Genomic DNA, 16,602 nt, shown 5'->3' with positions numbered 1-16,602 from the left:
CTTGGGACGAGAGCCAGCAGAGGCTCCATGGTTTCTGAAGACCACCCCAGGGCAGGGAGCCAGGCCGAAGGCCACGATGGAATCTTCTGGAGAGAGCACAGCATCCCCATCCAGCCCACGTCTACCTGTACCCACCACTACCTTGCAGCGGTAACGCATCTTCCCTCGTGCAAAGCCCGGGCCCAGCCTTCCGGTGTGACCCCGCCACAGGCCAGAGGGCACAGTTTAACTCTGGTTCACTCTAGAAGCTCCTTTGGGTACATAACCCCATCCCCGACCCCTCGGAAAATTATCCTTTTCCAAGCCGGGGACGTTGGCTTCAGCAAAGGTGACTTAGAGTTTGCTGTTCTTCTGAAACTGGGCCACCAGGCTGAGGACCTGCTCGGAAGCTTTGATGCTCTTGGAGCTGAGGTAGGCGGTCCTGTTGGTGGCCGTGTCCTCCAGGAAGTAGCGGTAATTGACCATGAGGCCACATGAGCCCGTGATGCCCTTGAGGCTGACGTCGGCCATCCAGTTGATGCGCCACATCACGGCCCCGTTCTGCAAGTGGAAGTTGGCCACGGGGTTCAGGGCGTAGCCCCGGTGCTTCTCCCCGTACAGGTACCAGGCGCAGAGCCGCATCAGGGGGGCCTGGAGCGCCCGGACCAGCTGTTCAGACTGGAGCCACTCGCTGCTGCTGAGAATGGTCTTGAGGGTCTCATTCACGGGACCGCCCGTGATCTTGGAGATTTCTTTACACTCGGAATCGGTCAACAGTTCGTTCCTCCCGTGATCCTTTGCTTTTGATTTCAGCAGCCCCAGAAGCCACTTGGTGAACCCGGGGATAGGGGACAGACTTGCAAACGTCCCCAGGTGAGGAAACTCCTTCTGCAGGGCACAGTTGGGGTGGGGAAAGGAAGGTGGAGAAAACACACACACACACAATTCAGCAGGTGAGTCGCGGATTCAGAAACACCTCCTCATTTCTCGCTTACGTATCATTAACCTCCGTGTGCTGCTGTGTGGTTTACAAAGTGATATTTGATGCGCACGAATCTTCTTCTTTCAAGGAACAGTCATTAAGGATCTGATGTGTGCCAGGTCCTGGAGGCAACCTGAGTCCCCAGGACAAGCCTTTACTGTGGGGTCTCCAATCTGCACCGCTATCCACAACGGCAAGTTGGGGGACCTGCCTGAAATTGGAGGGGTGGGCTGCTACGATGTGGGGTGCTGTCTTCTGACTACAGGTCTTGTTTTTCTAGCCCACCAGGCCCCTCCCATGGACTTTGCTGCCGCCACAGAACCTGGTTTGGTGCTTGGCACGCAAGTACCCAGTGACTGTCTGCTGTTTGTTGAATGAATAATTGATCGCTCACCTATAGCACAGTGGGTGCAGAGGATGGTATAGAAGGGGAGGTAACGGTTATGTCTGCACATCAGATAACACGGTTCAATCATTGTTGTTCAAATTCCAGAGAGATCTCAATGATCATCTCGATGAACTCAGTATTTTCCAATTAAAAATGTAATGTATGCTCACTACAGAAAAAATTTTTTTTAACTTACGACGGAAGCAAAGAAACCACCACACTCTCCAGGTCTGATAGAGTATAACTCCTGGTCTTTCTCTAGGCAACTTTTGCAAGGGCAAGACAGTTATTTTAAGTCCTGCTTTGTGCATTTATATCATGAGCGCTTTCTCACTGTCACTCAAAATTCAGGACCGTAACTTTAACGACAGAACAATATTGAAAGATAAAACGATCCCATGACTTTTCCTAACCCTGTTCTTTTCACTGGGCATTTAAGGTGCCTCCTCCATAAACCTCCACGAACACCTCTGTGGAGGAAGGGCTGCCCTTCCCTCCAGATTTCTCAGGTGACTCTGGCTCCCAGCCCAGACGTGGAGAAGCGGTCAGCAGCAGGATGGCTCCTGGGCTGCCTGATTCAGAAACAGAATCTCCTGTATCACCCAGACCCTCTGACTGCCTTTCTGCCTCACACCAGCCCCGCTACCCGCCCACCCTCGCCCCGAGCGTTAGCACCTTCAGCAGAGACGCAGGAAATAAAAGAAGAAACTCAGAGTCATCAGAGGTGCTTCTTATCGCCTCTGGGGAAAGAGTGGCAGGGAGTGATTCTAACGAAGCTGATACCCAACTGAATCCCAAGTCCTCAGACTTCAAACTGAGAATTTAACACGAAGCTCGCAAATATTTAAACCGCACCCTGCGTGTCATCCTCCGAGGAAGAGCTTCTGCAGCAGCAGCTGTGTGGAAGCCACCAGAAGTGCAGAGTGCTGCTGTCACAGCCAATTAGTCACGATCTAATTATTTTACCGAAAAATCAGATTCTACACATCAGAGTTCACTCCAGCCCCTCATGAGACAGTTGTAAAAAGCCCAAACCCAGCGTGGACCTGAACGTTTCTGTGTTTCCCAGGGCAACCAAGAGAAGGCAATAGGCAATTATTAAAAAAACCAGGTGCCAGTGCATTTACCCTCCAACTGCCCGGTCGAAGTCGAACCTCGATGCTCCCTCCCGGGCCACGAGTGGGCGAGGGTGGGTAGGGAGGTTGGCATGGCCAGGACTGGACAGTGGGAGCGAAGGGGGCCCTGCTGGCGACTATGCCGGGACAGCACGTGCCCATCAGGAGCTGCCCCGCCAGCCAGGGTGCAGGGTCCCCTGCAGAAGCCGCCACCCCCAGGACGCATCTGGATTTGTGGCCCATGAGAAGCCGGCTTTGAGGGCCTTTTCCTCGGCACCGCTTCCACCCCGATGAGTCTCGGGGCTCCTAGGAAGTGCCAAGGGGCACCTGGCACTCTTCCACCCCTCCTGATCGCTCCGGCCCAACAGCTTCACCCTGTCCGCAGAGATGAGGGCAGAACTGCTGGGCCATCCCAAGGCGGGGACACCGACAGCGGTGCGGCGGGGTCAGGGTCGAGCCTCGCTCACCTGCAGCTCCTTCACCACCCGCTTGATGAGGAAGGCGCCCAGCTCCACACCCTGCAGCCCCTGCTGGGTCAGGCTCAGCGAGTATAAGACGGCTGTGGTGATCTTGTCCCGCTCCTCTGTCTCCGACGTGGGACTCTCCTTCACTATGATGGTCTGGAAAACATAAAGGACAGTGACGGGCAGCTGTGGATGCAGTGCCTCGCCCTCACCCCTCCTGGGGGTCCCTCGACCCAAGGACCAGGCTCTAGAGGGAAGCACCCTGTCCTGAGACCTCTCTGGCGGCGGCGGTGGTCTCACGACTTCCCTGGCTGTTTGCTCAATGTCGTATCATTTCTTCCACTTTGAAATTCTCCCACGAGCTTCGCTGAATCACAACTGATGTCCCCTAGGTCTCTCTCAGGGGAGGTCTCTCTCTCTGTGCAATCTGCTGCCCTCCGACACCCCCAGACAGCACGCCAGCCCTCTGCCAAGGCCAAGGGGCCCACTTCCTGCGGCTCCTGTGTGCAGGCTGCCCACTGCGTCCTGCAGGCGTCCCTCCTCCCCTCTGAATCCTAGCTGTTTACGTTTCCCAGTAAGCCGGATGCAGTCCTACCTAAGTTTTCTTTCAGGAAATGTACCTTTTTGGTTTTCTGTCACGTCCTTATATTTCCACAGTGAAACCACACGCCCACACAGACACGTACGAGAAGCGATCTGAGAATCAGCATGACTCGTACTGGGAGGTCCCTTAGCCAAGTCCGACTTGATCTGCTCTGAGAGGTGAGTGCAGGGCGTTCTGAGCTTTAATACCCTGAGGGCCACTGGACAGTAGTGGTGGAGACCTTGCAGTTGGCGTGGACACAGGCCCGCCAGCCTGCTTCTGAAGGACACGCTTACGCTGCTCTAAACTCCTACCAGCTACCCTGGATGCTTGGAGTAGGGGAGTCTGGCCCAGAGTCCAGGCTGAGGTCTGGAGCCCACAGACTTTCTTAAATTGCCAATGGGACACGTGGGTCTGCGCGTACCCCCCCCGGGGAAAACATCCTCAGCTCTCATCCCCTTCAGACGCTCGGAGGGTCTTTTCTGTGACTCCTGGGAAGCCATGAACCGTCGCCATAAGGAAAGTTGGGCGGACGGTGACGCAGAGGCCGTGGCATCCGGGGCCGCACCAGCCTCTCCCGCACCAGCAGCTGACGGCGGAGCTCTCCTCCCATCGCTCCTCGTCTTGCTGGATCACCTCCTTTGTTTTTCAAGAAGTCTGTAGTTATCGCGTGGTTCTGGACTCAAAATTTGTCTCCAGCAAATCTTTTTTTTAAGTTTTCAAAAAAAAACACCCCAAAACCCAAACAAATGAACCCTTCTTTGATTATACGAATGAGGTATGCATAATATCAAAGAGGCAAGAAATAAATGCATGAAGAAGAAATCACAAATCACTCCAGTCCTACTGTTTACGTTTTGGGGAGCGCCTCTCCAGGTCGGTCTCATTGGCCCCAGGCAGGTACACACGTAAGTACATGTGCATACAAAACCACGTACACACGCGTCTCTCATGTATGTGTCCGGATGCGCGAGTCTCCTCACACGGAAGGCACCTGCCCTCAGGGCTGGGATCCCGGCCCCCCACCGTCCCCACTTCTTCCATCATCCTGGGCAAATCTCTGCAGTCCCCTCCTAGCCTCGGAGTCCCCACGTCTAAGGTGAGGACACTAACGATAAAAAGCCTGAGTCACAAGGCGCCGTGAGCAGTCACACGGGAGGGCGCGCCGCGGGCGGGCGGGGCAGAGCAAACGCTCGGTGGACGGAATTCACACGACGCAGAAGGTCACAGCAGATGGGCGAGGCTGGAACTGAATCTTCAGTCAACAGCAAGTCAAGGTTGACGAGCCAGGTCACAAGTACAAAGCTAAAGCCACACGCGGGACCGCAGGGTCTGTGAGCACAGGCCAGACGCACACGCCGTCGTCCCCTACAGCAGCGTCTCCCGGTGGGCACCTGGGTTATCACTCCCACCTCCAGACGATGCTGCGGTGGGTAACCGCCCAAACTCTCAGCTCTGAGCCTCTCCTGGGATAAATTCCTGAGAGTGGAAGTTTTAGGTCAAAAGGAACCACGTTTTATATTTTAATAGTTATTACCAAACTGCCCCCAGGGAGGCCGTGATAACTTCTAGTGCGTCATCACAGTGCAGGCGCCTCCAAACGAGCATCGTACGGGAACGTCTCCTGCTGACGAGTCCTCCGCCCTCGGATGCCAGGAGATGCTGCCCAGCGCCTACCTGACGTCTGCCATCACCTCTCAGCCTCCGAACAGGCCATTCCGACCCCGAAGCCACAGTGACCCAGGTGTGACCACTTCCCCTCAACGGACCTGCTCTGCAGCCCCAGCCCCTGCCCTCCGTGGGCCTGCGGACTGAGTGTTTCAGACACTCACCAACGCCTCGAGGAGAAGCCCAGCTTGCTCCGGCGGGGGCGGGGGGGGGGGGACCACCACGCCGGGCAGAGCGCTGGGCCCGCGTCAGGCACGCAGCACAGCCGACTTTCCAATTTCTCAATCGGCTGTCTTTTGAAACTACCCACAGGCACTTAAATGCTGAAGAGTTGATCCCCGTGCCCCTGCACCTGTACCCCCCTCATCCATAACAGCCTGGACCACGTCTCAACCCAAGGTCCACACACCCTGGCAAAAGCTTGCCCCGTCCCATCACTGCCCACACACTGCCCGTCTCCGCTCTGTGGCTGCAGATCTGGAGACTGTATCTAGCTAATACAAAGATCCACAAAGGCCAAAAAGCAATTTATTTTCAAAAAGGGGAGAAAACTAAGTTAACAGAAAACTTAAGGCACCCTGGGCCATCTGCCCCGTCCTGAATCGACCGCGCACAGGTACCTGGATGCTGCTGGAGATCTCACTGGTCAGGGCCACGTGCAAAATGATCAGGGGCTCCCCCGGGGTCGAGCAGTGAGAGAAGAAGTAACACCTTCTGTAGGGCCCCACGCGCCGTTTCATGTCCGCCCAGTTTTTAACGGGATGCACAGCCTCAGCCCTGACGAGAACGTTGTGAAAGGGCAAGACAAAAGTACAAATCACAAGTTAAAGAGCCGCGGGGCTGATTCCTACTCGTATTATTCACTCAAGTCAAAGCAATCCTTTAAATACAGCTTCAGCGGACTCGGCGGGAAATTCAAAGATCATCTGAGCGCGAAACAGCGCTGACTGAGAGGAAGCACAACTGGTGACCGTTTTACACACAAAACTGTGCTCTCATCCCCGGTCTTAAGACTCGTTTGCCAGGCCCCTGGGGAGCAGGTATGTGGCAGATTTCAACACAGAGACCTGACCAGATGCCTGTCACCGGACATCCTACGTCTCTTGCTTCCCCCGAATCTCCGCAGTTTGAAGTCCGCGCTGCCTGAGGACACGCATCGCCTGGCTGGTTCCATGTGTCCAGCGACCTCGGCCACCGCTGTTTTGTTTCAACAGGCGACGTGGCAGCATGCTACTGTCGGCCGGCCTGCATTTTACCGTGTCCGGGGGAAGGCGGGAATCACGCACCACACTGTGAATTTGGAGATTTTATCCAAGGGAGACATTTTCACAGCTGGTTGAGACAGATGGTTTTTGAGTTACTAATGCCAATGCTTGGGTCCAGTGAACCCAGGCAGCTCTGATCATGGGGTTGCTGGGGAGACGCGGGCCTGAGGGCTTTAAATATGAGGACGTGACCGAGACCCCAAGCGCAGGTTCACTGGCACAAGGACCAGCTTCCACCTGTGCCCCTTCCTCCTCCGTGGTCTCGGCATCACCTGCTAGGACAGCCACCTTTGTGGATCCTGCGTTTGGGTTTTATCAGGCTTGGAACAAAACGTACACGGGAATGGAGACTGGCTTTCCGCTGAAACGTAAGAAAAGCAGAAACGTCATAAATACTTACTCACTGATTTTCTGCAGCATTTCGCACGGTGAACGCCAGGTGACCCGCTCCAGGTTCAGGAACCCGGAAGAAAACCATTCTGAGAACATGCTTTTCAGCACCCCGTTCATTTCCTGAAATGGAGAGGGGGGAGCGCTGGCCTTCCGAGGGAAAGACGTCCAGCCCATCCCCGCATCGCTGCCAGCACAGGGAATTCGACACCAAAACCTGACACAAAAGAGGAGTGGGCAGGATGAGGCTGTCCTGAGGCGGCTCCACCGGGCTCTGCTCTCGGCCACGACAGACCGAACGCAGCTCTACGTCTTCCCTCCCTCCTTCCACCTGTAAGACACCTGGGTTCCATCTGAGCTAAGCTGCCCAAATCAAATAAAGTGTGCCGATGCGTTCGCCGCCGTGAACACCGCTGACGCTGAACGGCGTCTCAGTGCAGGAAACTCCAACACCCTCTCCGGAACATTCCCTGGTTCACCAAAAACACCCTTTCTTGTTTCCCAAGAGAAACGAGCACTGGGTCCCGCGCCCCACATTTCGACAGCTCTAAGGTGTGTGTTTTCCTATTTTCACATCTTGGTGGTCAGGACACCTTGTTCAAATGACGGCGGGTCACGGTTTAATCGGCAGCCTTTTCTCCTCCCTGAGTGGGCCGTAGAATAATAGTGTGTCGGGCAATCCATGCATTTAGAGTTGATGACATTATCCTAAGTTCACTTACTTATATTTATTCTACTTCCCAAAATGGTTTGAGTCAACTGTACCATCAGAGATGCATTGTCAATGAAACTTCTCAAGCAAGAACAGAACAAGAGGTGAGTCAGGAAAGGAGAGGACGCGACGCAGGGGCAGAACCATCCCAGCTCAGTCTGTGGTGACTGCGGACCATGTAACAGTGGTAAGCTTCGTGACAGTCAGAGCGGAGGGGACGCCCAGGGCAAGAGACAAGGCTGTTGCTCCTCAACGGCTGCGTCCCTTTCCCCCAAATCGACAGAAGCCTCACTTTTTACCTGGGCACGTGACTGTTCAGGATAAAGTCGGCACTGCCGCCAGGGCTAGTCGTGTGACTGAGTTCTGGCTTCTCAGATGTAAGCAGAGGTATCCTGCAGCAGCTTCTGGGAACCTTGGAAGATGGCAGGAGCAGCAAAGGGCTGCTCTTTCTCTTTGTCCTTCCCACTGCAGGTCGGAAGGTGATGTGATGGCTAGAGCTGGAGCAGCCATCTTGGGCCATGAGGTAACTTTGGGGATGAGGTTTTCAGCGAAGAGCAACAAACAGAAGCCTGGGTCAACCGAGGGCACCACAGAGCCAGCCCTGGGCTGCCTACCTCCAGACTTCTTCATGAGAGACAAACTTCTCTTATTCAAACCACTGCTGTTTTGAGTCTCTGTTGGTTATAGATGAACTGCATACTAACAGATACACTGCATATTATTACTGAATAACAGCAAACATCTCAGTATGTCTGGTACAGAACTGACCTTATGAATCCCTGTATAAGAATCACAAAGACCATGACGGATAACACCTGTAAAACTGTACACAAGCTATAAAACTGTTATTGGGCCATTTCACATTTTAATCTCTGGTAAAAGGTCAAAGGACTCAGAACCTTGTCACTTGAGGATAAGCTGCAGGCATGGGGGTGGGTGGCTCAGAAAAGGTTTCAGAATGAAGCGAGGTCCATCTTTAAACACTGAAGGTCTAGGGCACACAAGAGGCCCATGGGGGCAAGGAGAGGGAGAGCAAGTCCAGGACCAACAGGGGGAAAGGCACAGTCAGACTCCATGTAAAGAAGAGCTTCTGAGGAGCCAGGGCTGCCCACAGAGGTCCTCCTGGGAGACAGCGGCCCTCCCCACGGGAAGAGATGAGCACAGGGTGGGCAAGAACACGGTGGAGATGTTTTAGAAAGGATTTCCACGTCGACAGACGACTGGACCAGATGACCTCTGTAATTCCTCATAGCTCTTTTTTTTTTTTTAGAGACGGGGTCTCGCTATGTTGCCCAGGCTGGAGTGCGGTGGCTATTCACAGGCGCCATCCCCCTACTGATCAGCACGGGAGTTTTGACCTGCTCCGTTTCCGACCTGGGCCGGTTCACCCCTCCTCAGGCAACCTGGCGGTCCCCCGCTCCCGGGAGGTCACCATATCGATGCCGAACTTAGTGCGGACACCCGATCGGCATAGCGCGCTACAGCCCAGAACTCCTGGGCTCAAGCGATCCTCCTGCCTCAGCCTCCCGAGTAGCTGGGACTACAGGCATGCGCCACCGCGCCCGGCCCTCGTAACTCTTTATCCCATGGTCTAGTCTCCTCTACCGGCCTCTCAGCTCTGTAAGGGCAGAGGTCATTTCTGATTTAGTCCTCTGGTTCTCAAAGCCATCAGTGGGGTCCTCCATGTGGAAGATGATTTAACAGATTGATGGCAAATGAAAAAGAGAAGACAAACTGGAAAACAGTGACCAGGAAGTAGCAGGAAGGGGGAGAAGGGATGGCTCACCAGGCAACACAGAACGGCTCCTTATAAAACTGTATTTCCTGCACTGACTACAGTGGTTCTCAGTCTTCCTGGGGTCCTCATACACTCTTGCACATGTGCTAAAAACTGGGGACACCCTCCCCAGAAAAACGCAAACACATTAATAAAACTCTGCACACAGCTTCCTGGAGTTCATGGAGCCCTTTGAAACTCAGTTCCCAACCAGGTTCCCCAGGTTGGGAACCTCTGCACTGAAAGGTTAGGAAGGGACCAGCCGAGTTCCACGTAGGATGTACGTGGAACTCTATGACATCTCTATGAGACGCACAACAGGAGCAAGCTGGAAAAATCTGCCTTCGGCATTCATTCAGTATTGACTATGAAAGGAATGGTCTGGCCGATGGAAGCGCCTCTTCTACAAGTCCCTTCGTCCTATTCTGGGCTACTGACAGCTGTAACGTGGGACACTGGACACGAGATCCGGGAATCTAGGTTAAAGGTTACACATCTCCACCGCCCAGTGCTAACAGGAGCGCGGCTGTTCAGGCTGGAATTAGATGCCGAGGGCAGCAAGGCTACCGGATCTCAGACAGCAGGAGGGAGAGGAATCGTGTATGCGTCACGCTCAGTGATTGAGAAATCATTTATCAGCGACCCAGGACTCAAAAATACAACTGCTGGGACAACGTTCCCATCTACAAATGAGTTCATCTCTTAGTCTAGCTAAGTGCAGAATTTAGTAGAACCACGAGGACCACCAGGTTAACTTCCAAACAGGACAAGACACCAGAGAAGGTTTACAACAAACCGTGGTGCGGCTGGGCGCTGCAGTGGTGGCGTGGGGACCCTGCCTGATACGAGTTTGGTCCCTTCTCCAGTGTTCCGCCCGGGCTTCTGTTAAGATTCCCACAGGTCTCACCGTCATTTCTACATTCAAATCGCCCATCGTTTCCTAAATGCCAGCTCCCTTCTGCTGCCCACAAATATCTCACGGTGCCCAGACCCTCTCTTAGAATGGGAGTCCCCTCGGCTTCACTGGGGATTGTATCTGTAAGAGACAACTCTTCAACCCCAAAGGGCTTTTGGAAATAACTCTGCAGAAGAACAAAAAGCCTGTAAACCGCACACACAAGAAGCACGCACCTGCCCGCACACCGTGTACCGCGCTCAGGAGCTGGACACACAACCGCAAGTTCACAGGTCGTCTCGTTGAGGAGAGCAACTGACGGGTGGATTGGATTCACACCTCAGAGCCCAAAACCCACACTTCCCCACCTCGGGAAAGAACACGCAAACCCGGACTTGTGGCCACGTGTCCAGGCGCAATAATAAGCCTCTCAACACACCTGGAACTTCAACGGAGGAGAAGAGCATTTTTAACAAAAAGAACATTTGATCTTGTAAGCAAAGGGACCGTTTCTTTTCCTGGTGTGATTAAGCTGCTTTGTGGATTTGGTATTACCCACCCCTGCCCAACACTGGATGACTGATTTACTGTTCTATTTTCTAAGGTTAAAACTCGGGGTGGGGGGCAGGGGTCCTGCGATCAGAGAATTCAAGGACATTGACAAGTCCCTTTTCTACAAATTCCTTAATTATGAAAACAACTAAAATCCCTTTCTTGGGGTAAATCCATTAAGATCAACTCACTTATTATAATCCGAGAGTTGCTACAAAGTGGCATCAGAGGGACAGACCATCGCAGTAGAGACTTGGGATGAATCAAGAAGTCCCAGGCTGGCCTCCAAGACACTTAGGCTTCTAACGACCTTTTAAATGATGGGCAGAAACGTCCATCCTCTCTGCAGCTGATCTGCTATCTTGAAAACCACAGCAGACATCTGACGTCTGCTGGGCTGTAAAAACTTTCTACACAGCACGTGCATCTTCCCAGCAAATAGACTTTATACCGACTCTGAACTTCCTATCAGGAAGGATTAAGAATAAGAAAAGAAACCTCATCGGATTTAAAATATCCAAGAAAAGAGACCGACCCCTGCCGGGCCTTCCGCCTTGGGCTGCATGCTGGGCTCCACTCAAACAGAAGCGTCAGCCTCTGGATTCTTCCCGTATTTCCAATAATCACAGCCCTCGGTCAGAGACCAAGATCTTGACAAACCGCCCTCATTCGTAACTGTGTTTTTAGCCAAGCCCCGCAGTATTTCTAGAAGAGAAGCAGGCTGGCCTTGGGCAGGCTGACCACCACCGTCTCAGCAGGAGAGCTGGTTGGCCCGGGACAGTTAAGGGACGTGGCTACGATCACCTAAAATCACGCTTCGAACCAGCATAACCGGGGCCTTCCTTCCCCACCTGGTGCGTCTTCTGCTGTACCCACTGTTCCGTATGAGATGCCCAGTCAGCATCCCTCTGGGCCTCACCCATGCCAGTTATTCTAAGGACGCCTCTGTGCTCAGGGGATTCAGCAAATAAGACGCTGTGAGGAGAAGCAGGGCACTGAGTCCAGTCCAGGGCAATGCCCAGGCCTGAGCCCACAGCAGCGCTCGTCCACCTGACATTAGCTGGCAGCTCCAAGGTCAGCAAGGGCCAGGGGAGAAGCACACCTGTGTGAGGGGATGCCGTGTGCACAGCAAGGGGTGCTCAGGTCTGCTACTCCCTGCCTCCTGGGCGTCCCCCAGCATCCTAGGCGCCTGGGGATCTGCGGCTCCCGCGCTGAAGCTCGAGGGCCAAACTGCTGGTGGTTTCCAACACTGGATTCCTAGAAGCGAAAAGCTCTAGCTTTTTAACCACCTCTTTAACTTGGCTGCAAAATCCAGAATGAAACAAACACGGAATCAAGATGCACCATACACACGTTAAGTGATTCTGGTGATTAATTACAATATCAGATCCCAGTGACGATCTCTATGGGTTAAAAAAAAGTCAACTCTGAATGATAGGGATAAAAAAACATTTACGTAGCCACAAAGAGCAAAGGGGAAGGGGAGCAACAGATTTAGCTGCTAACAGTTAGAGGCACTCGGGCCAAGGGCAGGATTTCTAGGTAGAGAAACGCAAGAGGTGTGATGGAGCCACCTGAAAAGGCTTCTGCACCCTGCGTGTCCAGACCATGCGCAGAGGCCAAGGTCAGTCTAGGGTCACTCACCCTCTGCGTAAGAAATATCTTGATTCCACGTGACTTTGTGCCTTTCGGTTGGTGATGTTTTTCCCTTACGTGTGTGGACAGCCTTGGTTATAAAACAAGGGAACCCTGAACGTCTGAGGACACGGTGTTGCTGGCAGCTCTGGATCTCCCTGAGGCCAGCTCCCCTCCCACAAGTCAAGTCTCAAGGTCACAGCTTTGAGCTTTGATAATGTCCCTTCTCAACCTCATAACCAAGAGTCTTCTCTTGTATGTGGGGAAGAGTAAGGAAACGAGTCCAGTTATGTCTCACAGAATCGGATGTGACATCAGGAATCCCCCAGGACAAGGGCGGTCCCAACGTCTGCTAGGATGTCTCTCTCTCTCTCTCTCTCTCTCTCTCTCTCTCTCTCTCTCTCGGCCGCACGGAAACCTTCCCTGGCCTCCAGGTTCCGTTCCAGGCTCAGACCTCTGAATGGAGCAGTCTGACCTCAGGACGAATGGGAGTGGTTAGCTGCTGACTTCGCCAGATGGCAGGGCACCCGGGACTCTATCTCACGCTTCATTCATCATTTTGCTACACAAGACGAAGGTCCCAGTTTTCAAGGAGCTGATCATCCACTTGCGGGGGAAAAATACATTTCAAACAACAGATTCTGTGGTTAATGTATCAAATCCAACTGAGTGGTACAATTACGTATCTATAAGCTCAGAACCGGGTGAGGCCACCCTGAGCTGGAGCGCCTGGAAAAGCCGAGCAAACGAGCTGGGAGTGCAGGTGGCTCTTTTTCTAACAGGAATCACGCAGGGGCGCGGGTTCAGGAACGTTCCATCCAGGAGCCAGCTTGGCTGGAGAGGAGGGTTCGTGGAGGGGAGCGAGTAATGCTGGGGGAGTGGGAATGCGCAGGATGGCTGGTGGGCAGCAAAAATGCCAAAGGAAAGACACCGAATGCCATCCTCCTGGCCACGGAAGGTTTGATGATTTTTCGACAGAAGAACAGAGACTGACCTGAGGTTTCAGAAAAAGGTGGGTGCTGAGGTTGCTGGTAAGATGGAAGCTTACACAAAGTCTCGGAAAGATAAACACAGTCACAACTAAGAGGATATTAAACTCCTGACTCAGTGAAAGTAAACAAAGCCATTCATCAACTGGGTTGTTTTACCTTCCCTTCAGTTCTATAGAAAAAGGCAAATCTAAAAGAATAAGCCCATTTTCGATCTAGTTAGGTTGTCAACTAAGAGAGCTGGTGTGCCATGATGAAGTACACACCGTGGAGTGTGGAGACGGGGCTTGGGTGGAGGCGCTCTTACCAGCTCTGTGCTCTGGGCGCTGCACTGGGCCTCGACAAGCTTTAATCACCTCATCTGTCAAACAGTCACCACATCTTGCTGAGGATGAAATGAGCAAGTGCGTGAAAGGCACCCACACATACCGTGCCCGCCCGTAACTCTTCCCATACCAGAAGGGAAGCTTCTGGACCAAGTGATCTCGGAGCCTGAGCACGCCTGGTACCATATAGACAGCCGATGAACGGCTGAATGGATGGGTGGAGAGCTTCATTTGAGGACAGGTCACCTACCCAAAAGACATCCTACCTTGGATTAGGTAGACAGACATCCTACCTAATTCTCAAGCCTCCTATGCAATGAGAAGTAAGTTTCCGAGGGCTTTCAGGAGCACTTGTCTCCGCTTCAAGGAGGAAAAAAAAAAGGTCTGCTTGGATTGCAGATGAAACCCAAGCCTCTCTTGGGAGGAACCAGACGTGTATGCACACGGTGTGTGGAACACAAGGTCTCAGCCATTCAGATGGGGATTTAGTTGGGAACATGGTCAATTCAGCAGACTGGGATTCCAGGACTGATCTGGTGCCAATGCAATAAACTGAGGTTCTCAGCCTGTGACTCTTAGAGCTGAAGGCTCACTGGTCCTAGGTAATACTTAGCATCGTAGATTAGCCACCTATTATGAGCAATGAAATCATAGCTGCCGTTATCATCCTGAGATTAACCCTATCCTAACTACACACAATTTTATGGGCTAGGGCTACGCAGCCAAGAAAGATAACGAAGGTTTCTGATAAACACCATAACTCACGTAACATGATGAGGATATAAAGTGCAGAGCAAAGAACCTGGGAAATGTGGCTTTGGGTGGATGATCAGAGACATACTAATTTGCTCTGGGGACCTGGTCAAGTCATGTGACCTCACATGAGAGGTCGACATGTGGAGACACGCTTATCACCTCCCCAAGAGTGAGGCAATGAACGTAAAAACCGTTACGCCAGTGTTAAGAGTTCTTAAAGGAACCGTTCAACTGTTCAATTCTTTTTAAAGCCAACTGCACCTACTAACCTTCTGAATGCCAGAACATTTACAGCATTTTTGGTTTACTAAAAGAGCAAGTTAGTGGTCCCACCGTATTTAACATCAATAGTAATAAAAGGACTATATTCAACTATCAGCCACCTTTCAAGTCATCATTATTTAAATCATAATCTATTTATTCGCATCTAACCTGAGCTCACTGTGCTGAACGTCTGATTTCCTCAAGAAGTCAACTTAGAATCCTATTGTAGGGCTGAACTCAGGAAGGTAAAAATACCCTGGTCATAGTTATGAGGCAGAGAGAAAATAGAAGGCATCCAGACTCCTAGACGGTGGCAACCTCGAGTTCTAGTCACCTTTGTACGTTTCACAGGACTTTTTAGGACAAGGGCTTACACAGTGGGTCCTGCGACTAACTTTTACTGACCCCATCCAGGTCTTCGAAAAGTTACCGGATGCTCGGTTCGGTCCGCATTCAAGTGTACCACATGGACGAAACCTCTCAGGTAAAAGAATGAAAAAGAGATTTTATGGAGCACGCTCATCAGGAACGAGGCGTGACAGTCACCTTGAAAGTACGCGAGGGCCGAGTTTCTATAAAGACGAGCGAGGTGAGCCTAGAGGGAGGCAAGGACTGGGAAAGCGTGGGAAGGAAGGGGACAGGGTTCGGGGCCTCTGACTCGGGGCGAAGTGTGCTCGGCTCCAGGCAGGGGAAGGTGGAGCGCTTGGGGCTTGCGGGGCGGGTGAGGACGACATGGGGAGAGCCGCCAAGGGTCGGGGGCGGCCCGCGCGGGGCCTTACCCGGACGTGCGGTCCCTCCATCAGCTTGAGGGCCTGAGCCTCGAGCAGGTCGGCCCGCAGCTGCACCAGGAAGCGCACGCCGCCATCCAGCTTGCTGATGTGGTGGAAGAGGCTGCGGTAGCGCGGCACCAGCGCGTAGCGCAGCCGGTCCTCTGCCTGCAGGAGCACGGCCGCCTCCCGCGGCTGCTGGAGCAGCTGGAGCACGGCGGCGCTCTGCTCGGCCACCTGGCCGTGGTCCACGCCGAAGCCCCGCGCCAGGCGGCCCAGGAGCTCGGCGCGGTCGGCCGCCTCAGCCAGGCCGCCGTAGAAGCTCACGAAGTCCGCGCACTGGTTCTCCGCCGGCGCCGGCGTCTTCTCGCGCAGCCCGTAGGCCGGCATCGCGGGCACCGCACGGTGCAGCAGCTCGTCCATGGCCCGCTCCAGGGCGCCGGCCGCCGCCGCCCGCCCGCTCGACAGCCGGGGTCCCGGCGGCCGCAGGGGGAGCCGCGGCCAGAGGAGGAGGAGACGCCCAGCCGACACGGTCGGCCGAAGGGCTCGCATGGCGCAAGGATACAGCTGCCTGGGGAACGCCGCCGCCGCCGCCGCCGCCGCCGCGCTTCCGGCTTCCGGCACGCGCCAGTCCGGTTGCCCCAGCCCGGGGGACGGGCGGGGCGGCGACCAATCGGAGGGCGGAGCGACGGGGGCGGGGCGGAGTGCGGCGCGAGGCCAAGTGTGGCCAAAGGTAACCCGAAAGGCGACCAATCGGAGGGCCGAGCGACGGCACGGGTGGCGACTTCAGGGGAGGCCTCTGCCCTGTCATCTAGCCACCCAAAGTCACCGCCTCAGTCCCTCTCCTCTAGGGCCGAGCTCTCCAGCCCCAAGGAACATCCCGGTCACCTAGGGAACCTGTTACGCACGCAGATTCCTGGGCCTACTCCGGAAATTCTGATCCAGTGTGTCTGGGGAGGAGCGGAGCAGTCTGCGTGCCTACGAAGTATTCGTGGTGGTAATTCTCTGTCAAGGTAGGCTTTGTCTTGACCCCTGCCTAGGCGCTCTCACTTACCCAGATGACCCCCAGAGCTAGGCTTCCAGCTGCCTGCTGGA

The 16,602-nt window shown here is 53.9% G+C and overlaps 1 protein-coding gene across 1 annotated transcript; it reads right to left on the bottom strand.

The window, feature by feature from the left end:
• Positions 1-219: 219 nt before the first annotated feature.
• Positions 220-16,087, bottom strand: MLYCD (malonyl-CoA decarboxylase). The gene is made up of 5 exons (XM_065898881.1): positions 15,520-16,087; positions 6,845-6,957; positions 5,800-5,956; positions 2,932-3,084; positions 220-867 (listed from the first exon to the last, which is right to left on the bottom strand). The coding sequence occupies exons 1-5, from the start codon at positions 16,057-16,059 to the stop codon at positions 334-336; spliced, it is 1,497 nt and encodes a 498-aa protein (XP_065754953.1). The 5' UTR covers positions 16,060-16,087; the 3' UTR covers positions 220-333.
• Positions 16,088-16,602: the final 515 nt, after the last annotated feature.

Source organism: Phocoena phocoena, chromosome 20 (assembly GCF_963924675.1).
Source record: "Phocoena phocoena chromosome 20, mPhoPho1.1, whole genome shotgun sequence".
Lineage (NCBI taxonomy): Eukaryota > Metazoa > Chordata > Mammalia > Artiodactyla > Phocoenidae > Phocoena > Phocoena phocoena.
Note: the sequence above shows the minus strand (reverse complement) of the source record. Positions and strands in the feature narration are given on the sequence as shown.